Source organism: Tupaia chinensis, unplaced genomic scaffold (genome assembly GCF_000334495.1).
Source record: "Tupaia chinensis unplaced genomic scaffold, TupChi_1.0 Scaffold000161_1, whole genome shotgun sequence".
NCBI classification, from domain to species: Eukaryota; Metazoa; Chordata; class Mammalia; order Scandentia; family Tupaiidae; genus Tupaia; species Tupaia belangeri.
Genome location: NW_006159632.1, coordinates 1,577,099 through 1,599,190, shown reverse-complemented (window position 1 = coordinate 1,599,190; position 22,092 = coordinate 1,577,099). Strand labels below are relative to the sequence as shown.

At 53.5% G+C, this 22,092-nt stretch overlaps 1 protein-coding gene and 1 long non-coding RNA gene across 2 annotated transcripts in view; one reads left to right on the top strand and one right to left on the bottom strand.

Moving 5' to 3' along the window:
- Positions 1–1,014: 1,014 nt before the first annotated feature.
- On the bottom strand, positions 1,015–2,450 carry LOC114007369 (uncharacterized). Its single transcript, XR_003549002.1, has 3 exons — positions 2,150–2,450; positions 1,630–1,709; positions 1,015–1,168 (listed from the first exon to the last, which is right to left on the bottom strand). It is a non-coding gene; the product is annotated as an uncharacterized LOC114007369 (long non-coding RNA).
- Positions 2,451–21,951: 19,501 nt separating this feature from the next.
- Positions 21,952–22,092, top strand: part of EDARADD (EDAR associated via death domain) — a 38,522-nt gene continuing 38,381 nt past the window's right edge. Inside the window, exon 1 of the mRNA XM_006145990.3 lies at positions 21,952–21,976. Within this exon, the coding sequence (XP_006146052.1) occupies positions 21,952–21,976 (25 nt within the window). The remainder of the gene's footprint in view (positions 21,977–22,092) is intronic.

The following is a 22,092-nucleotide window of genomic DNA, read 5'->3' as shown; positions in this document are numbered from 1 at the left end:
GGCCGCGGCTGAGGAGAGCCAGCTCCCCGGCTTCACCCCCGCCTCGACGAGGCCACGCCCCCGACCGCGGGGCACTGTGGGAGCTGGCTTCTGCCGCCTAGCGGAGTGGGGAGCGACCCTGCGGAGTCCCCGCCTTCCAGGCTCGGCAACCAATGAGGCCGGACCACGAGGGCTTCAAAACAGTGGGCGGGGCTTGGGGAGGCGCGGGGCGGGGCCTTCCTCTGGCCAGCCTGGCAGTTGCTATGGAAACAAGGCTGTGGCCCTGACAGCGCAAGGCTGAGGGCCACAGGATTGACCCCAGGACCCTGAGTCAGGGACGTCGGAGCGCGCGGGCTTTTGGAGATCGGAAGGGCTTTCTCTGTCTCCTCCGGTTTTCTGTAGCCTTACACCTGCGGTTGAGGGGGCCTAGGCTCCTGAGGGCATCCTAGGCCAACACACCCCTTAGACACTGGTAGATGTAATGCACTTAGAAATAATAAACGTAAAGCTGAGGACCTACCCGGAAGGCCAGGACAAAACATGGGAATGGGGAAGGCCATGGGGAACAACCCAAAAGATGTGCCTAGGCTCTAGAATGTTCTCCAGAAAATTAGGAGCAGAGGGGCTCCGCAGAGCACTTAGGGAGGGCCATGCCTGCTTTCAGCATGCGATTTCTGCACCAGTGCATTTTCTTCTCAGTGCAGCAAGAAGTTAGCACAGATTTAGTGCCTTACACAAATGCATGCTCTTCCACTAGTGGAGGTCTGAGTCTCAGGGCACAGGGCCACCTTGCTTCCACAGCTCCTGGAGACCCCTGTATTCTTTCTGGTCTCTGTTCCCTCCGGTGCTGCTGTCACATGCCTTCTTGAGCTAACCTCACTGAAAGACCCTTTTAATGCCATTGTGTCCACCCAAATAATCCAGCAGAACCTTCCGTACACCTTTCAGAGCATTCCACAGTTATTGGTCCCCAGGGCTCACTACAGAGTCTGTGAGGTGTAAAATGAAAACGCAGGGTCTTGGTTCAAACAATATATATATGAAGAATTTAGACAATGACAGTAGAGCTTTACATCGAATGTAGGGCCCTGGATGTGTGCAGGGGTCGCAGGCCCATAGAAGCAGCTCTGCAATGCTTATCCTCTTCAACAGCATTTTCTCTCTGCCTCCAAATGTGTCCTGATCTTCCCTAGTTTAAAAACAAAAAGAATTGTTTCTCGATTCTTTCAGCTACTTTTCCATGTCTCCTTTTCTCTGCCAAACCTACCCGCTTCCTATCCACCCGTTCCCGTTCTTCCTGTGCCGTAAGCGTGCTTCTTGTCAGAAGCAAAGCTGATGGACTCTCCTTGAGATGCGTTGTCTGTGCTGCCTTTAATGTCAATAACACATACTTCTTGTGCTTTTGTTATACAAGACTTTTTCTTTACAGTGGAGTATAACATGTTCGATTTTAAAGTCTCACTTTTTAACAGCTCCCTAGTGCCTGTGATATCAAAGACAGAATCCATGGCCAACAGTGGGGCCCTCCAGGAATCCTTACTAAAGACAGAATCCATGGCCAACAGTGGGCGCCCTTCAGGAATTCTTACTAAAGAGCAACTGGGGTGGGGAAGACAGGGAACTCTAAAAGAAAGACCAGGCAGCATGTACCCTTCTGTTCTTCTAGTCCAGATGTAACAGCAACACCATCTCGCCTTTGCTTCTTTTCAGTTCGGAAGTCTGGTGCGCAACTTTGGAGGACAAATGAGTGGTTCTTGGTGAGTGAAACTGAAACCAGCAGGTGTTTGTCATGAGGTACCACGTACCAGAATTGACTCATAGCATTGACCGTCTGGATCTGTTTTAGTGTTGTTATGAGTGGCAGGAGGAGATTCCTCCCTTATGAACAGACCGTCTTCCTCTTCGTTTTCTCCCCAACTTCTCTGTTTGCCTTTGCCCCCCCCACACACATCAACTACGCTTAAACCAGCACTGTGAGACGCCTGGGTGATGTGCAGTTATCCGTGCACCCTGCCCATGACGCCTGGTTTTATGCCTCCCCATCCCTGTGGCTGGATGCTGGACCAGAGAGGAAAGGGCATACACTGCTTCCCTTTGATAATAAGCCACAAAAATCAACTCTAGCTAATTTCTTTTTCTAATAGCAAATAAAAGACAGGGAACTGCTTACAGTACTGACGATTTCACCACTCATTCCTCTGGAAAGATACATCCATCAGGGTAGAATCCAGGGGGTATGGACTGATGGTCAGTATCTTCAGAACAATTTCATCGTATCAATCAGTTTTAGTGGCTTTTAGTCCCTTGTTGCTCCTTTCACAATTCGTATTTCCCAGGCTGGCTCCATGATGCAGTGGTGACGCACCGGTCAAGAAAAAGTGGATCCCACACGGTAACCATAGGTTGAATCCTTGGCCCAGCCAGCCTGAAACATGCCCGACACGTGCATGAGTACCCAAGGACGGGAGGACCGGAGGAAGAGGATCATGGCATGGCCAGGCCTTGGAGCTTGCTCCCCTCCCCTCTCTCGAACTCAGATATGTGTGCATACTCAATCATGAATAAAGAGGGGAAACTTTCAGATTTCTTCTACAGTTTACCAGGGGGTTGTGGGGGACATAGAGAGCCAGTACCTTGATCAACACCCCTACAAGACTACAAGAGATAATTGCACAAAAGAACAGCAAGTGCAACTGCCCTATTAGCAATGGAGGCAGAAGAGCAGACAACAGCAGGTGTCTCCTGCCAGAGTCCTGCTTTTATTGACGACTCCAGCAAATTCACTTTCTTTGCCTCAGCTTGACCTCACACATTCATTTAGTTATCAGATGTCCTGGGTGTGGTACACCAAAAGCTCCCATAGGACACTGATTGGCAGAAATAGCAACCGCGTGCCCACCGTGGGTCGTAGCATTTATAACTTACGAACATCACTGTGTGACCAGCAAATGACATAGCAGTTATTTTGCTGGGCTCCCACATGCTGATCGCAGTTCAAGCCCCAGACATGATGGTTTGAAAATCACACCAGGCACATGTGCGTGCATGTCCAAGATCCTGGGAGGCGAATGTAAGAGAAGGGACGGTGGCATGGCCACAATCTCACTTTCCCTCACAATCTCACTGTCTCTGTGTCTCTGTCTCTCTCTCTCTTCAGTAAGCGCACATGCACTAAGGCAAAAACCCTCTTTAAAAAAAAAAAAAAAACCTACCTGGAGCAGAGGGGCCCAAATGTGGAACAAAGGTGCAGGAAAACTGGCCACACTTTCTTCATAGAGGGATGTCTGAGTCTCCCTGATCTACTCATCTGAGTTGTCCCTCGGGACAACTCCCCCACTGCAGGCGCAGGGCACTTGTAATCAATTTGGTTGGGAGGAGGTGAACCCTGAGGAACAGTCTGAGCATAGATGTAAATACAGTAGGGTCAGTCATGTCAACATTCCCTTCGATTCTAAGTGGGGCCAAACAGAGTCAACCACGGACACCCTCAGGGCAGGAAGTGTCAAATGTGAAGTCACACTCACATGGTCACACTGACACCAGGCACAAAATAGAGCTGCATTTATTGAAGATCCACTGTTTTCTTTTCCAATATAAATGACCCCCACCCTGATCACTCTGGCTCCCCTCCTCCCCACCCTACACCCCCTCTCCTCTGAAGGGCTGGCCTGGTCATGCCACCCCTGTGGGCCAGAGGGAGTCGAGGGAGCTCTGCAGCGGCACTGCCCTAGTTCACGTGGCACTGAAGCCTGTCTGGAGCGTGAGGTTGGAGAAGACCCCATCTTCCTTTACTATCTTCTCCTCAGGAGCTATCTCAATTCCTGTGGACAGTAGTCAAAACGTGGTTTTTGAATGACTGGTTAATATTATTTACAGTACCGGGGCCAGCAGGTAGCATGAAGGTTAAAGTGCTGAACTCCCACGTGGCTGACCATGGTTCAAGTCCCAGACCTGAGGACTTGCTATCTCACTTTTTCTCTCTCTCTCATTCTGTCTGCTGCCCTACAGCACACTTAAAATCATAATAATTAATTAATTAAAAAATTAAAACCATGGTTCAGATCCTGGACCTGGTGGTGTGCTCTCTCTCTCTGTTCAAATTAAAAATAATAATTAGCAAAATAAAATAAAAATGATTTAAAAAATATTATTCACTGGGACCAGCAGGTGGCATAATGGCTACATCACTGGACTCCCATGTAGACGACTGGGGTTCGAGTCCTGGACCTGGTGGCTTAAACTCATGCCAGGCACGTGTGCATGCATGCCCAGGATCCTGAGAGGAGAATGGAGGAGAAGGGATTGTGGTGTGGCCATTCCCCCCCCGGGGGGTGATTTCTTGCTTTCTGTCTATCTCTCTGTCTTTCTGGTGAGCACACATACTCTGTGGCAAAAACCTCTCCAAAAAAATGTATTATTCACAATCCAAACGTGCTTAGAGAATCTCTATCTTCAAACTAATCCAGAATTTGGGGGCCCTGGGCACTGCCTGTGGAGGGCAGGGAAGTGGCTTTGTCTAAAGGGGTACTCCTGGAGAGTGTAATACTGTGAAACTGGTAGTCTTTCCTTAAGGGGAGGGGCCACGTAGCATAAACAGAGGGGTCTGGGGGACGAGGTGCCAACAGAGCAGCAGGTGAGAGGCCAGGGAAGGCCAGGCACTGGAAGCCGTCGTGTCCTAAAGCACTGCTTGAACTGAACTGATGGTTTCTGGGCAAAGGCCTAAGCAATGTCTCCAATAGGTTACTGTTGTGCTTAAGAAACTGTCGTTGAAAAGTGGCACTAAGCACTCGCATTTCCAGAGAGCATCGGGTGTATCGGGTGTATCGTGTTTCTTTCATGACTTCATGGCTTGGTTAACTTTAAGGTGGAATAATTGATGAGTGGCTCTAAGTAAAAGTCAAGGTAATGGGGTGGAAATTTAATAGCGCCAGTAATTCTCTCTCTGACAGCTGAAACTGATGAACCTGCTGAGCAGTGGAAGTCCAGTGTTTGAACAACTGTGTTTGCAGATAAGGCTGATGTGTTAACAACTGACCAGGCCATTTTTAAAACTGAATTCCCATGTATGGCTTAGTTATAAAGACATTATTCTGTTGGTAATAAGATTCCTGAATTTTCCTGAGGGGATTTCTTCCCCTCTTTGAGAATAGGGCTTAAAAGTCATTCAAATCAAAGAACTTGGCTGGCCTGCAGTTTGTTACTAGCTACTCTGCCTAAAGCGGTCCCTGTTTTTCTTTCATGTTTACTTAGCTGTCACACTCTCAAGTGTCCCCACTCAGCACCAAGGCTGATAAACTTGAGGCTGTGGGCATTATTTCCACTTGTAAAGCAGTTTCCATGGCGACCGTGCAGCTTGGATGAAATCTTTCCGCTTACACCAGAAGTTAACCTGATGTGATGGGATCCAAAGACTGGGGAGACCAGAATCAGAATTCTGCCAGTCTCCACCTCCCGCCCAACATCTACACCGCAAAAGCCCTTGCCTTGTCACAGAACTGTATCAGGACCCACTCACCGGGACTGCTGGCCCCTGTGCTCCCTCTCTCGCCACCTCTGTTCCGGAGAGTGTCCATGAGGGCTGCCTGCCCGCTTCCCGCTGTGGGGGAGCCTCTGGGAAGCGGGCCAAGGCCTGAGGAGGTGAGGCAGCTGCAGAACCACTGGGCTCCTCCATCAGTCTGGACCCAAAGCTGTTGGGGCCCTGGAGAAGTCTGGTTTCCCCAAGTTCAGCCACTTCACCCTGAGTCCAGTCAAGTGTGCATATCGATCCATTCGGCCTGGCTGGCATGCCTCCTGAGGGCCACACTTCCCGCCCCTCAGAGTCTGGTGCTTACGGAGCCACCTGGGACAGGACCCGGCCTCCTGCGTCTCCTCCTCCCACTTGCCCACATTCTGGCTCGGGTTTGGATTCCATCCGACTTTGACCGAGTCACGACTTGCTAGTCCCCGCGCTGTTTTCCCATGTCCCGTGTAGGACTTGTGATGGCCTCACACGGTACACACTCCCTGAGGGTCTTCACTCGGGCAGGGCCACCAGCCCGTGTTCAGAACGTGACACAAAACTCCGTGCCGTTGAAGCTCGGCACGCACCCTCAAGAGCCTGAAGCGCCCCTCGCGCTGGGTCCCAGTGGAACGCCCCTTGTTATGACAGTCCAGTCACCGCAGAGCGGGAGCCCCCAGTCAGTTCCAGTCCAGGAACCAGCTAGTCTGCCAAGAGCAGAGCAGGCCAGCAGGCCGCTCCTTCTGCATGAGATCGGGACTCACTTGCTGTTTTATTAGCCAATAAGACCACCTGCTTATTTCAGGAAATTCCACCTATTTCCCCAGTCTGTAATTGCACCAGGTTATAAACCACCAGAAAACGCAGAGAAAATGCCCGGTCACTCCACAGATCACTTTGTAATTACTGAATTAACCTCGTCCCAGTGCCCAGGCTCTGCTTTAAACATGTTAAAATCTGATATTCCTGGTCTCAGTGCTTTCATAGGCCGCCCCTAACTTACGCACCTGCATTAGCGGAATCCTCCCCGTGCAGAAGTTTACCAAACAGGTCCTCCTGCCGAATGTTTTCGCTGTACTTTTGTATTCATTATGTGTAAACACGTACTAATTTAACGTAAAAAGCTCTAAGCTTCTCAATAACAAAAAGAACATTTTGAAAATCAGAAGATGTGCTTATTCTAAAACATATGCTCATACCTGAAAGCTTGGTGAAATCTCTTTTTAAAAATAGACTCTATCTTTTAGATCAGCTGTAGGCTCACAGCAAAATGAAGTGGGAAGAACAGAGCGTTCCCACGCGGCCCTGCCCCGGCTGCACAGACTCCCTCGGGTTAGCCTCACCAGCAGGCCAGGGTGTTTGTTACAATCGATGAGCCAATATTGACATGTCCACTACCAACCAAAGTCCACAGTTTACACTAGGGTTTGCTACTGGTGCTGTACATGTTACATTTCCTTTTTATTTTAGGTTTTGTCATAGGGTTTGTATACTTGCCAAACAGGGATGGACAGGGAAAGTGAGAAATCACGCCCGGGGGATGGCCACACACTAAGTCCCCCCTTCTATCTCCTCCTTGGAATTTGGGCACTTATACACAAACATCCAGAGTGATTTTCAAACAGCCCAGCCTGAGACTTGAACCACAGTCAGCCACGTGGGAGTCTGGCACCTTAACTACCACGCCACCTGCTGGACCCCATTCTATGGGTTTTGACAAACATATTATGGCATGGATCCACATTTGCGTGGTTTCACTGCTGGGAAAAATCCCCTATGCTCCCCTTACCTACCCCTCACTCCCAGTGAAAGCATTGTTCAATCCACTTTCCTGACCCGAGGTCTGTCACCGACTGAAATGCCCCTATCGACTGGAGACAGTCCTACCCACGTGGGTTAGAGCAAAGCAAGCCTCGAATTCATCAGGCTGAAGTCGCTACTCTTCATCCTATCTGCATGATATGCTTTCAAAAGAAAACAAAAACAAAACAATGATTGTGTCATTATTGTATGAAACATTGATGTTATCAATTTACTCTTTTGTCCAAAATTATGAACCAGGAGATGAGATTTTAAATGGTGCACCAGTCTAAGCCCCATTAGCCTGTAGCACCATGCACATGAAGGAAACGCAGCCAGCACCTGCTACAGGCCACGTGTCTGCCCCCACCCCACCCCCAATCTTTTTGTTCTCCCTAATGCAACGGTGTTAGGAGGGAGCCCCTTCGGGAGGTGATGAGGTCGCAAGGGCTCTGCCTCCATGGATGAGACAGAAGGCTGCAGAGAGCTCCCTGGCCCCGGCCAAGGTGAGGGTCCTACGAGTCAGAAGTAGCCTCACACATACCATGTGCACAGGTGCCTTGGTCTCGGACTCCCAGCCTCCGGAACTGTGAGGTATGCGTGCTTGCTGTTGGAGCCACCTGGTCTATGTTTCTTTTCTTTTCTTTTCTTTTCTTTTGTGGGGGGAGAGGTTTTTGCTATAGGGCACATGCTCTCACTAGGATCTCGCTAGGAAGACAGAGACAGAAAGTGAGAAATCACCCCTCGGGGGGATGGCCATGCCGCAATCCCTTCTCCTCCATTCTCCTCTCAGAATCTTGGGCACACACGCACATGCGCCCAGTGTGAGTTTAAGCTACTAGGTCTGGGACTTGAACTGCAGTCGACTACATGGGAGTCCAGTGACGTAGCCATTACGCCATCTGCTGGCCCCAGTCCTCGGGTAGCTTTGGGATAGCCCCTGTGATCCACACTGCCTGCATCGTCCTCGCCCTCCTCCAACCAGGACTGGCTTGGGACCCTCACCTCAGCCTGCTCCCCAGGGGCCGTGCCACCTGCTTTCCCTCTTCCGGCTAGGTAAAAAGCGTTGTTCTGATTCATAATTTTAGTGACAACTGAAAAATCTCAAATGTCCTGAAAAGCGGCCTACAATTCTTCATAGTTTTTACCAGAAACCTACTAAGTGGCTGTTGAGTCACATCTCTGACGTGGAGGTAAAGTCGTCACTTCCTTGCCGCTAGAGAAAGGAAGCGTGGCTGTCATGCAGCGGGGATGCTGGGAGAGGTTCAAGCAACAGCGGAGTCAGGGAAATGTGTGTTTTTAAGCTCTCCACCCAACGCTCGGCCGTTCCACCTAAAACCAAAGCTGTATCAGGCCTTGGTTCAGCCAACCAACACGAAACCTTTTTCCAACCTATTTTTAAAAATTAGTTATTTCTTCTGAGAGAGAGAGACCGCCGGCAGGGTCTTCATGTCACCATCCGCTCATGTCTCAGCAGCCGGCGTGTACAGCTGGTCCCAGACAGCACACTCCGGGCCCTCCCGTGGAGTCCAGAGAGTGAGGATACCTCCCAGCGGACCCCACATGCTGGTGCCGAAGCACGGGGTCCTGTCAGCCGAGGGTTTCTCTGAAGCACTTTTTACCTGGCTAACGACCGTAGTAACCAAGTTTCCGAGCCGCCCGTTAGATGGCTGTGGTGCTAGGGGGACGTGAGCTGGGCTGCACGAGTATTTGTAGCTCAGCAACAGCAAATGGGCAGCCATTCTGCCATGACGGCATTCTGCTTGGCTTGTCATTTCGAGGGATGAGGAAAGAGTTGATGAACTAGACCTCTTCCGACATAAAGGTGCTGGAGTGAGGAGTGAGGGACTGACCGGCCGGGACTGTCTCCTGGCAGCGCTGTCTCTGTTGTTGCCGCCTCAATCTCGCCCCGCGGCAGCTGCCCTCTGGTGATCCTGGACTTGTCTTTCCGTGGGCACTTCCAACCCATCCTCTGCAAGGAGCTCCAGAAACACCTGCACTCCCTGGGCATTCCTCCTCCCCACTGCCCTGCCCAGCAGAGTCTGAAAGCCAAAAGGCTTTCGATGTCTCCTCCTCCCTGCTAGCTCCTAGGGCCAAGCGCGTCCTCCCCAGGCCGGTGTTCCTCTCCTCCACGCCAGCCAGCGAGCTGCTCCGGCGGCTGTGGCTGCACCCTTTCCTAGCCGTCCCCCAGTCACACCCTTCAGGAGGACAGGTGTCCTGTAACCTTGCATGGCTCCTGGATGTCCCCAATGCTGGCCCACACAGGGCACTACAGGGGCGCTTTGTGGACTGTGTACTTCAGGGACTCTGATGGCTGTGACCTTCAGAAAGGCAGAAATACGTTAGGTCCACGAACCAAGAAACAGGGACCGATGGGTCATCAGGGTAAAGGTGCACTAACCTTTCCCTTCCTTGGTTTAACCCCCTGCGGTTCAATTTCCCAGCAGAATTAGTTTTCGCCTACTCTGACTCACTTGCCCTTCTCTGGGCCAGAAGTCTGAAGTCAACAGCTCCTTGGAGACCACCTGGCATTGGGCTGGTGGCACCTCAGAGCAGGGGGACGGGGTGCGGTTGGGCAGACCCAGCCAACATCCCCCACAGAGGCCGAGCTTCGGTCATGCTTCTCCATGGACACCTCTTGACTGTAAAGAAGAAAGTACTTGTTCCACTTGTTGAAGGTGGCAGGGGAGACTAGCTTGGGGGCAACCACGGTGGGGTTTGGAAGTGGGGGGAGGGCTCGTCTTTGGGTGGAGATCTGGAGCCAAAGCACAGCTGGGGGCCAGCGGGTGAAAAGTCACTGAGGAAAGACCACTGCAGGAGTTCAGCCATCTTGACAGCGTGACCGCTGAAGCAAGCCAGGGCCAAGATAGCAAGGCTGGGATAGGAGTGTGATCAGAGGCCGAGGACGGCACGGGAGGAAGGGGGTTCTTGCTGAAATTGAGCTAAAAGCGTGACAGGATGAAGGGCAGGATGCAAGTCCAGACCCTGGGCGGAGAGCTGGGCGGAGCCCGACTCAAGTCTGCCCACGCGTGTCTTTGTTAAGACTCATCCTATTTTTGTAGCATCTCATTAATTCTTTTACTGAACGAGCAGCAGGTAGAGAATCACAGCAGCGCCCCGCGAGGCGAGCGGCACTTCGCCTTGCTCAATCCAGAACATGGGCTCCCACATCAGTCCTTCCCACAGCAAACCTCATCGGTCAGGGACAACGTGAGAACCCAGGGCCGCCCCACCGGGGGCAAGCGCCGTGCTGGGCGAGTCCATGGCCGGTGGTGATGGCGCCTGCTGAGTGCCTCGCGTGATGGGCCAGCTGACCCGCACTCTGGCTCCCGCCACCAGGAGGATGAGCCAGCCCGGGCTGGGCGCAACTCCGAGGCCACAAGCTGGCTAGCAATCTGCAGCTGCCGGGGTGAGAGCAGACACAGGGCCCACCCAGGAGACCACGAAAGGCCACAATGGGGCGCTTTCAGCCCCGGGGAGTAGGCAAGGCTGGCAGAAGCACTTCTACGGTGACTCCACGTGGCCAGAGATTTCACCGCAGGTGACGTTTATGTGCCTCGCATTTATAAAGGAAAATGATCGAAATGTGTAAAGTATGTACAGACCACAGCCGTTAGGGAATTAAGTCTGAAGTGAGTTCAGACCCACCCAGTCCTGCACAGCATGTCCTTGCACCCCAGCCGCTCCGACGTACCGTTGGGCTCCCCTTCTGGAAGTCCCAACTCACAGCTGCTAGCTCCCCCAGGCCAGAGCCCCATGAGCTAACCCTCACCAACCAGGACCAGAGCGTGCTCCCTAAACCATTCGACCTTGGGGGGCTGTGGTGTGCCAGGCAACCAGACACAGCCGTGCAGGAGGCTGGCAAAGACCCCGCTGGCCAGAGCCCAACTGCGGGCTCCCACGCCTCTCCACTGCCCCACTGGCTCTTCCTAGCACTCGGCCACTCTGGCTTTCCTCTCCACATGTGCACATGCCTGGGGACGGCGTCGTCTGTAAATACGAATACGCTAGTTCTGGATAGTGTTGGGGATTCTGGCTCTTGGAGGGGCTTCTTTGAGAATTCCTGTGGAGGGCTGGTTCACACCTCTGCGTTTGGTACTTTCCCAAACAGGGCAGCAATATGAAAGATGGCAAGATGCATTAAGAAAAAGGGGCCAGCAGGTGTCACAGCAGTTAAGGCACTGGATCTCACATGGTCAACTTCATGGTTCAAGTCCCAGAGCAAGCAGCTTGAAGAACACAGTGGGTCTGCGTGCATGCATGCCCAAAATCTCAAGGAGAGAATGGAAGAGAAGAGATTTCAGCATGTCCATCCTCCCGGGGTGATTTCTCACTTTCTCTCTCACTGTCTCTGTCTCTCTCTCTGGCAAGTACACATGCCCTGCAGCAAAAACCTCTGAAAAACAAACAAACAAACAAAAAGATTTCTGATATTTACTTTCTCCTTGCTTTGGCAAGTACATAGAATAAAAAGTAACTAAAATAGGGACCAGCAGATAGCATAATGGTTGCGTTGCTGGACTCCCACTTGGTCCACCGTGGTTCAAGTCCAGTCCTGGCAGCTTCAAACTCATACCAGGTGTGTATGCGTGTGTATCCAAAATCCAGAGAGGAGACTGGAGAAGGGATTGCAGCATGGCCATCCCCCCGGGGGGATAGCGTCTCTTTTTGTATGGTCAACTTCATGGTTCAAGTCCCAGAGCAAGCAGCTTGAAGAACACAGTGGGTCTGCGTGCATGCATGCCCAAAATCTCAAGGAGAGAATGGAAGAGAAGAGATTTCAGCATGTCCATCCTCCCGGGGTGATTTCTCACTTTCTCTCTCACTGTCTCTGTCTCTCTCTCTGGCAAGTACACATGCCCTGCAGCAAAAACCTCTGAAAAACAAACAAACAAACAAAAAGATTTCTGATATTTACTTTCTCCTTGCTTTGGCAAGTACATAGAATAAAAAGTAACTAAAATAGGGACCAGCAGATAGCATAATGGTTGCGTTGCTGGACTCCCACTTGGTCCACCGTGGTTCAAGTCCAGTCCTGGCAGCTTCAAACTCATACCAGGTGTGTATGCGTGTGTATCCAAAATCCAGAGAGGAGACTGGAGAAGGGATTGCAGCATGGCCATCCCCCCGGGGGGATAGCGTCTCTTTTTGTCTCTGTCTCTCTGCCAAGTGTATGTGCCCTGTAGTAAAAATCTCTCTCTTAAAAAAAAAAAGTAACCTGAATGAGTTGTTTTTCTTACATATTTATAAAGCTATAAAACCCTCAAGTTTTCTTTTCTTTACTAGATGGGATTAGATATGTTTGGGATAAAGTTAGAGTGGTTTGCATTTCTAAAAGAGGGTGTAAAATGAGAGTGTCAGGCTGAAGAAAACGCCCACATGTGGCCAATGCATTGATGAGGCCAGAGGGTCACAGCTGTGCTCCACAGGAGGGACGCACAGTCAGTGCGACGGCCGGTGAACCTGTCCATTCTCCCCTCTGTCCACAGGCTGTCCCCTTCAGCACCAGGTCCTTCTCGGAGTTGCAGGGCATCGGAAAGCCAGGCGACAGGACTGTGGTTCCAGTTTCATCTTATGTAAACATGACACGTTCCCATGCAGGGTGTGGTGGTCAGCCCTGGCGGCCAGGGTGCGAGTGCATGGCCTGTACGGGGTGTGGTGGTCAGCCCTGGCCGCTGAGGTGCCGGTGCACGACCATCACCTCATGTGACCACCCAGCAGTGCTTCTGTTAGCGCAGCCGTGAAACCCAGCCGTCTCTTTTCTGCAGCAAAGCTATCTCTAGCAATCTTTTGCGGACCCTACTGGAGATGTGTTCCCCTTTAAGAACTGAAATGAAATGATGCACAAAACCATGCTGGGGGGCTCCTCGGTTTCTCTTTCTAGTGGTCTTCATTTGAATATGGAGAAGTGAGCCCAGACACGCCTCAGCCTCTGTGCCCAGGGAGGGCTCAGGGGAAATGCGGGGGTGCTGGCTGATGAGAACAGGAAGCTCAGCAAAGCACTACCTTCCAGCAAGTGAAGGAGGGCTCCACTTCCAGCTGCCAGAGCCAGGGGACAAATGCCAACGGCTGCCACGCAGGGAGGGCTCAGAGCCTCTGGGACCCCTGCGTCCTCCTGCAGCCCTTACACAAACAGAGCCCTGCAGTGCCCTGCTGCTCACCTCTCACCCCAACCCCAGGTCTACGCGGGAGGGAGACGCAGGCGACTGGGGAACCTCCTCTTCGGAAATGAGTTAGGCAAGACCATTGACACACATCTAAGGAAAATCAAATCATAAAAAGAACAGCCGTACTGTGTATTTTTTCATTATTTTTCTTTTTTTGAGAGAACTTGCACTTGGAAAAACAGTTTAAAAAAGCGATCAGGACAAGGCCAGCCCTGCAGCCTAGTGGTTAAGAAAGTTGGACCTCACATGGCTAAGTGCAGTCTGAGTTCCTGTCCAGAAAACTGAAACCATGCCAGGCCTGTGTGTGCCCCAAATTCCAACAGGGTCTCTGAATGGAGAAAGGACTGCCATGCTTTCTCCCCTTCCCTCCCTCCCCCCCTCTGGTGAGTGCATGTACCCTCTAGCAATTAAAAAAAAAAGTGATTAGAACACTAACATCAGTACAACTGAAATACTCAAGGGATGGCCAGCCCACGGCATGGTGGTTAAAGCAGCTAGACTCTACATAGCCAAAAGTGTGGTCTGAGTCTGAGGTCCTGCGGCGTGTGTGCTGCGTGCTCAATATCCAGAAAGGAGGAAGAAATAGGGGAGATTGGACTATGGCGTGACTGTCCTCATGGGGAGAGCTCTCTCTGTGTCCAAGAATTTTTTTTTTTTAGGCTTTTGCTATAGGGCACATGTGCTCACTGCAGAGAGACAGAGATGTGCTCACTGCAGAGAGACAGAGAAAGGGAAAGTAAAAAATCGCCCTGTCACCCTTCCGGGGGGATGGCCATGTCCCAACCCCTTTTCTTGGGATTTTGGCCATGCACACAACATTTGCCTGGCATGGTTTTCAAGCTACCAGGTGGAGCCTCGAACCATGGTCTGCCTTGTGGGAACCTAGCGCTTTAACCAGCATGCCACCTGCTGGCCCCTCTAGCATATTTTTTTTTTTTAATCTTAAAGAAAACTCATAGGGCTAAACTAAGCAAGAATGTCACATCACGAAATGAGAGGCTGGGGTTAAGAGGAGAACTAATTGGCCAGCTTGGAAACTTGCACAGTACTGGAATGAAAGGAAGCCCCCGGAGATGGCCGAAGAGCGGACAGGCACTGCACAGGAGCGAGAGAGAGCTGGACCGTCTGGCAGGAGGCTCGAGATGAGAAGAGAGACACAGGGCGGGTCCGAGCGCGCAGGCACAGCCTGGGGACACCTGGTCGTGGCTGGTGGCTTTCCTGCTCATCTCCTCGCCGGAATTAAGCGCCCTAGAGGTGGGCTTTTCGGAGTGGCCGAAGGCTTCCTCCTACAGCTGGTTTGGAGATGGGGGCGTAGGTGGCGTCTTGGGCTTCAGCACCTGTGCCCTCTGCTCTGGGCCTTGGGAGCTGCTGCAGCCAAGGACCACCCGGCGCCTGGCCCCACGTCGGGGCTGCGCCTCCCCAGCGACTCCTCAGCACGCGCCGCCCGTCAAGCACCTACCTGCTGGCTACGTTCCAGGACTGGGAGTGGGCGCAGGGGTCCAGGGAGCCCGCACAGCTCGCCACGCCCTCGCGGAGTCCTCATTTGCATAGAGGACCCGCCCTCCCATAATAGCCACGCCCCGCCCGCGCCACCACGCCCCGAACTCGGGGCGGAGCAAAGAGGAGAACCACTCCACGGAGGTCCCGCCTCTCCGGGTTCCAGAGAAGGAGCCACGCGGGCCTCTAAGCACCGACCCAGGCCGGGCCTCCATCTCCTGACCGTTGAGTGCGGCTCTTCCTCGCCTTCTGTCCGCACAGCCTGACTGTGCGTCTCTGAGGCCTCCTGCCCACCAGCCCGCGGGAAGCCGGGCGGCCTCCCTGTAGGAGCTGCACCTGCCAGAGCTCTGCCGGCAAGCAGTGGCCAGGACGGCAGCACTGCCGGCTCAGTGGAGGTGGAAGAGCCCCGCGCGAACGCATCCCAAGTCTGAATGCTGGAAATATTCCAGGCCCAAGTGCCACCTGCTCACAACTCTCTGCTTATTTGGGCTGGTGTCTGAAAACAGGGAGGGCCTGGCCATTTCTCCTGCGTCGCTCAATAGACGGGTTTCCATCAGGCACTGGTAACAGGGCTGTTACAGAGAAGGTGGCCAGCAGCGTGCAGGTTAGAGGTGGCAGGGGTGTTTGTGGGGTGAGTGCTCTGACGAGCGGGCAGAGCAGTGGGCTCCGAGACAGAAATGCTGGGGAAAGCCCAGAGCCACGCTCTGCGTGTGAGGGGAAGCAGGGACCCTCTATCTTGTGGCTAAAACTGCCTGGTGGGGCTTGGTTGCCACCTCTCTGCAACCTCCTGAGAGATCAGAAAAACAACTTGTTTTCGGGTTAGGAGCTGAGAGCTTCAGGCGCGAGTCCGTGTGGTCAGACCTGGTGGCTTGTGTGTAAGATCAGTCCAAACCACAGCCTCCCGTAGGCTTCATTTCGCAGCAGTGAGGCACTAGGAGTGGTGAGTTTGCACCGTGTCACGTGGCAGTCCTTCATCTGAGTCATCACCGTAACCCGCACAGCAGGCTTATCAGTCGTGCTGGGCTGGTCACTTGGTCTCTGATCAACTGAGGCAGTTTGACTTCAGAGCCCACAACTGTCACCACAGCCCCACAGCCCTGCAGAAGGGAACCGTGTGACCTCAGGCCTCCCTATACTCACCGTGTCTGCACACGGCTGTCCAGGCACGGGCCGCCCTATACTCAGTGTATCTGCACACGGCTGTCCAGGCATGGGCTGCCCTATCTCACCATGTCTGCACACGGCTATCTAGGCGTGGGCTGCCCTATCTCATGGTATCTGCACACGGCTGTCCAGGCATGGGCTGCCCTATACTCAGCGTACCTTGCACACGGCTGTCTAGGCATGGGCTGCCCTATCTCATGGTATCTGCACACGGCTGTCCAGGAGCGGGCCGCCCTATCTCACAGTATCTGCACACGGCTGTCCAGGAGCGGGGCCGCCCTATCTCACAGTATCTGCATACGGCTGTCCAGGCGCGGTGAAAAGCACTGTAGCTCCGAGCTTGCAGAATGACACTGCTATGTGTGGTGTGTGTGTACACAGAGCTCTGTGTGTGTTCACATACTATCCTTGCTCACACACAGAGATGTTAGATTCAGATGTTGGACCAAGGTTAGTGTCCAAAACAAACCCTAGTTTCGATAGAGTTGTTAGCTGCATAAAGTTCAAGTGCATCTTTTCACTACCCGGCTTCTCTGCTTCTCATCCGGAGCAGGCACCAGGTAAGCAGCTTTGGTGTTGCTTAACAAAATGGCAGACTCTTTCCTTCAGAGCCCACGTTTCCTCTTCTGCTCTTGGGGTTCCAAGCCTTAGAGACTCTAAGACACTAAATTTGTGATCCTGTTTAAAAGCTACTTTCCCCTTTGAAGACGAAATCATTTAGATACTTGAAAACCTAAATGCAGCACAACTTATCCCTCCAATGTACCGGCCTCAGATGCCAAGGAGGTACTGCAGCGCCTGCAGGAAATAACCCGATGTGCACCAGTGACTCACACACATTCGAGAGCAGGATAAACCCAGGGTTTGAAGAGAAAATGTCAGAATGAGGGAAAAGACCAGAACAGAGGTCACATATGCTTGGGCTTAAATTCCAGTGTCCTTACTTTCGGGCTGTGTGACCTTGGGCAAATTCATTAACCTCTCTGAGTCTCAGCTTCCCAGCCCATAGGTATAATGCATCATGGAGTTGTTCTCAGAACTCTGCGGGAAGCAATGCAGTAATGGCGCCCAGGGCACCCGAGGCCAGCAAACGGACGGCCCTCAGTGACCGCAGTCGCTGTTGTCATCGCTATGACTCTGCGTGGCCACCGTGGACTTCGTATTTTTCAAAGCACTTTCACTTTTTCTTCAGAGATATTTGCTTTAGGGTGCGTGTGCTCACCACAAAGAGAGAGACACAGAGACGGAAAGCGAGAAATCACCCCCCAGGGGGCATGGCCACGCCACAGTCCCTTCTCCCCCATTCTCTTCTCGGGGTTGGGCACGCACGCACACGCGCCCAGTGTGAGTTTCAAGCCACTGGGCCCAGGACTCGAACTGCATTCAACTACGTGGGAGTCCAGTGATGTAACCACATGCCACCTACTGGTCCCTCTTTTTATAATTTTTTTCTTTCTACGACTCTTTCTTTCTTCTTTTTTCTTTAGATCGCCAGAGGTCAATGTGCTGACTAGGGACAGACGGAGACAGACAGAGAGGGGTGAAGCACCCCCAGCGGGGTGTGCTCATGCCACAACCCCTTCTCCTCTGTCTCTCCATGCTGTCAGGGTTTGGGGCACAAACACATCAGCGTGTTTCAAGCTTCTGGGGCTCGAGCTGCAGCGGGTGTGTGGGAGAGGCTTCCCTTGACCGCTGAACTGTGGGGCCAGCCCACTCTTTCTCTCTAGATTAAGGTACACTCACCATGGCTAACTTCAATCTCCATTAAAGGCGTTGCATTTGCAGTTAGATACTGTTTGTATAGAAAACTGTCTTCACTTGTGGATGTACCAGCGAAGAAAAAATACCCATTCTACACACATTCTTCCAACACAGTCAGAAGGGACGGAATCGTTTCTCCCATTCCGTGAGCCCAGCATTACCCTGGTACCAAAACTGCAAGACATCCCAAGAAGGGGAACCACACAGCACCCCACTTACACATGATGTGAGAAGCCTGAACATATTTTAGCACATTGAATCCAATAATATGCTCAAAGGATAATCCACCATGACCAAGTGGAGTCTGTCCCAGGGATATAAAGTGGGTTTATTGTGCAAAAATCAGTCTCCATAATACTGCAGGTCAATGCAGTAGGAAGGAATCCCATGCGACCACCTCGATGGATGCAGAAAACATCTGACAACATCTGGGAGCCAGACGGTGGTGCAGCAGCAAAGCACAGTGCCCTGTGAGGCACTCCCTGGAAGGTTCCCAGTTCAAGTACAGAGACCTCCCCGGGTAGGCTGGGCATGGGCCTGCCCACGATGCGGGGCCGTCTGGGAAGGGGGTACACCCTGTTGGAAATGTTGCCCCCTTTCTCTATCTCCGTCTCTTTCGCTCATGGGAGAAGTAAATGAATGTATGTAAAAAACAACAATACAATCTCATATTCATTCTTTTTTTCTTTTGGAGAGATTTATGCTATAGGGCACGTGCGCTCGCCATAAAGACAGAGAGAGAGAGACAGAGGGATAGAAAGCAAGAAATCACCCCCCGGGGGGATGGTCATGCCGCAATCCCTTCTCCTCCATTCTCCTCTCGGGATCTTGGGCACACACGCACACATGCCTGGCGTGAGTTTAAGCCACCGGGTCCGGGATTTGAACCACGGTCGACTACATGGGAGTCCAGAGACATAGCCATTATGCCAATTTCTGGTCCCCTAATACTCATTCTTGATAAAAACTCAGTAAATTTGGAAAGAAGAGACACTCCTGAAATTGACAGGAGGTCGGAAAGTCTCCATGGACAAGGTCCCTAGGGGTGACAAGCCGATTGTCACCTTCTGGAAGTTGGGACAGCACAGGCTGTGTGCCCTTGCCTCTACGCGACAAGCCGCTGGTGGTTCTCGCCAGGATGGTCAGGCGAGAAAAGGAAAAGAAGGGCCTCCAGACTGGGAAGGAGGTGCTTGGCGCCCTGGGTGCCCGCGTGCGCTGAGGGGTCGGGGAAGGAGGGACGCCTGGCTGGCTCTCCCCCGGACCTAACTCGGCTCGCGGTAAACTGGCATCCCTTTCTTACTGCCTCCCACGTTCATCCTCTCACTTTTCTTGTTACTATACGTTACTGATTCTAAGATTCACTCTTCCCCAGATTGCACCGTCTCTCCGAGCGGAAGGGCCTCCCCGCCGGACGCCTCTTGCAGGTTGGCAACAGCGTTTCCCTCTGCGGCGCGCGAGGCCGGGGCACCTGGCGCTGAGCGCGGATGCGATGCCCTGTCGTGGAGACCACGCTGCCTCTTCACCCCCGGGCCGCTCCCCAGGCCCGGGGACTGCCCAGGAACTGCCTGCCGGCCCCGGGGAACACCCGGCTTCCCCGCGTCGGCCACGCCCTCCGCCCTCCGCCCTCCGCCCTCCGCCTGGGAGACGTTCACCTCCACCGGGAGCCGGCACCTTCCCCGCGTCCAGAGAGCTGAGCTCGGCCGGCTAGCCGTGCCGCTTAACTCGCTGATGAAGAGCCTAAAATTAAAGACTTCTTAACGAGGGAGAGGGACAGAGAGCGAGCCTGAGTCCCGCGCTGGGCCGCGCTGCCACTGCGGGCTCCGCTGCGGGCTCCGCTCCTCGCCTTTGGCGCCCCCTACCCGTCCTCTAGGGCATTCGCAGCTGCTCTCTCTCGGATGCGTTCCCCCTGCGGTTACCGGGTCAGCGGTGGTTCGACCATATTCAATAAAACACTCCAGAAATAAACAGTGAGTTTTAAATTGTGCCGCATTCTGAGTAACCACATCTCGCAGCGCCCTGCTGCACCCACCCGAGGCGCGACTCCTCCGTGGCGATCCACGCTGTAGAAGCTCCCTCTGCAAGGGGGGGGGGGGGCGGGTGTGGCAGGCGGGAAAGCGCTGTGTGCACTGAGCTCTGTGGGACCTGGGCCGGTCTGCGGCTTCCCCGGGGTGTGGGGGGGCCACTGTGTCCCCTCTCTTCATAATGTTCCGTGGTCCCTAGACAAAGCCGCATAGTTAAAAATGATGGGTAAGACCCCTGCATTTAAACCAGCCTGGTGCGCAGGCAGGAGGGTAGAAACCTGAGCCATGCAAGAACACTAGGCTGGGTTCCCAGGTCTGCCTGAGCCAACACGGCTGTGCTGAGTCCTGGCTGGTCCCAGGACTCAGGTGGACTGCGGCGTGAACTGCCCGCTGAGCATGAGCCCACCCCACACCCACTCACAAAAAAGAAATAGATAAACTTTAAAAAGTAGTCCAGCTCTTGAGTCCTGGACCCAGGGGCTTGAAAATCATGCCAGAGGACCAGCAGTTGGCGTAATGGCTATGTCGCTGGACTCCCATGTAGTCGACCATGGTTTGAGTCCCAGACCCAGTGGCTTGAACTCACACCGGAGACGCATGTGCGTGCGAGCCCAAGATCCTGAGAGGAGAAGGGATGGCGTGGCCATCCCCCCTGGGGGGTGATTTCTCGCTTTCTGTCTCTCTGTCTCTCTCCGTCTTTCTGGTGAGTGCACGCACCCTATAGCAAAAACCTCTAAAAAATTTAAAAAGCAAACTTCTTTCTCAGGTACTTGATCTTCAGTTCCACAAAATTCCTTCGCTTTTTCTTAAGGGTTTCTAGCACAACAGGAACCTTTTTCTTGGTTTCTGCTGCAGCAGGAACCTTCTCTTTGTTCTCTTGTATGCCCTCCATGGTTCCACCTGGAAAAAAGGAAGCTCCCTACAGTGATTTTGAGCCACCGGGCCTAGGACTTGAACCATAGTCAACCAGGTGGGAGTCTAGCACTTTAACCACCGTGCCACCTGCTGGCCTGGGATGATTTTTATTTTCTGTAAATTGCAAAAAGTAATAGCTCCCCTTCACATCACGCTTGGTAGTCCTCAAAGCACATGGGGGGAAGCGATGAAGGGGATGGGATGGGTCAGGGGAGGGGTCTCAAGGCAGGAGTGAGGAGGGCGGGAGAACACCACCTCACGTGTCTCTTCAGAGACAGTCTCACACGTCCCCATCGCCCCCTTCCATGTGACATGATTGCAGGTGAGTGTGGTCAAAGGACTCACAGCCCAGAGCTTGAGAAGCAAACCAGCTCTGCAGCACCTCTGGCAGCGTAGTATATTCTAAGAGGAACACTGCAAAAGTTCCCTTCCCTAGAGCAAGTCCATCCCCGCACCCACGCAGTCCCCAGCAGCTTTCCTCTGGGGGACGCACTCAGGTACCGGCAGGAGGAGAGGCGCCGGCCCAGGAGTGCCAGGTTTCAGGACACCGCTGGTGCGGGGAGGGTAGCCAGGGGGCCGAGTTGGCGCAGCTGTTCGCAGGGTAGCAAGCGAAGCTGGAGGCGGCCCCTGCGGAGGCTCTGCTGATTCTGTGCAGTATAAACCAAGTCTTCTCTTTCAAACCAGTTTTCATCTTTCTATTCCGGGGTGTGAAGGCAGATATCAAAAGCCCTCAGAAAGTCCTAGTAGCTTCAAGTTGCCTGCAACCTGGGAATAACCGGCGCGGATAGTCGGAGTGTACGGCCCGGCCCGGCCCCGACCCGGCCCTGCTAACCCGGCCGTGCTGTCCTGACCTGCTCTCCCGATATGAAGTCCTCGTTAAACGACGCCGTCCCTTCCTAAACGGCTGTCGCCGGCATTTCCGAGCTGGGAGCTGTTCCTCCCGGGCCACGCGGAGTGTGGGGGCGTCGTCGCCCCGCCCCTTAGTGCGAGCTCACCCTGCAGGTCAGGAAATAAGAGAGCGAAGACGCAGCCGAGGAGCGGAGCCCGGCGTGTGCGGTCACGCAGCGGCAGGTCGGCGCGCAGGGGAACGTTTAACCCTCGCAGCGCCGGCAGGCGTCTCGGCCCAGGCCTGGTCCCCGCGGAGGGCGGGATGGGGCGCCGGGCACGCTCCCGCCGCCGGGCAGTTTAGGGCCAGCCGCGGCCTCGCAGCTCCAACCGCGTGCGCCCTGCGGGGTCCGAGCCCGGGGACGGACGCCGGCGGGGGGGGCGCAGGGGCCGGGGGACCGACGCG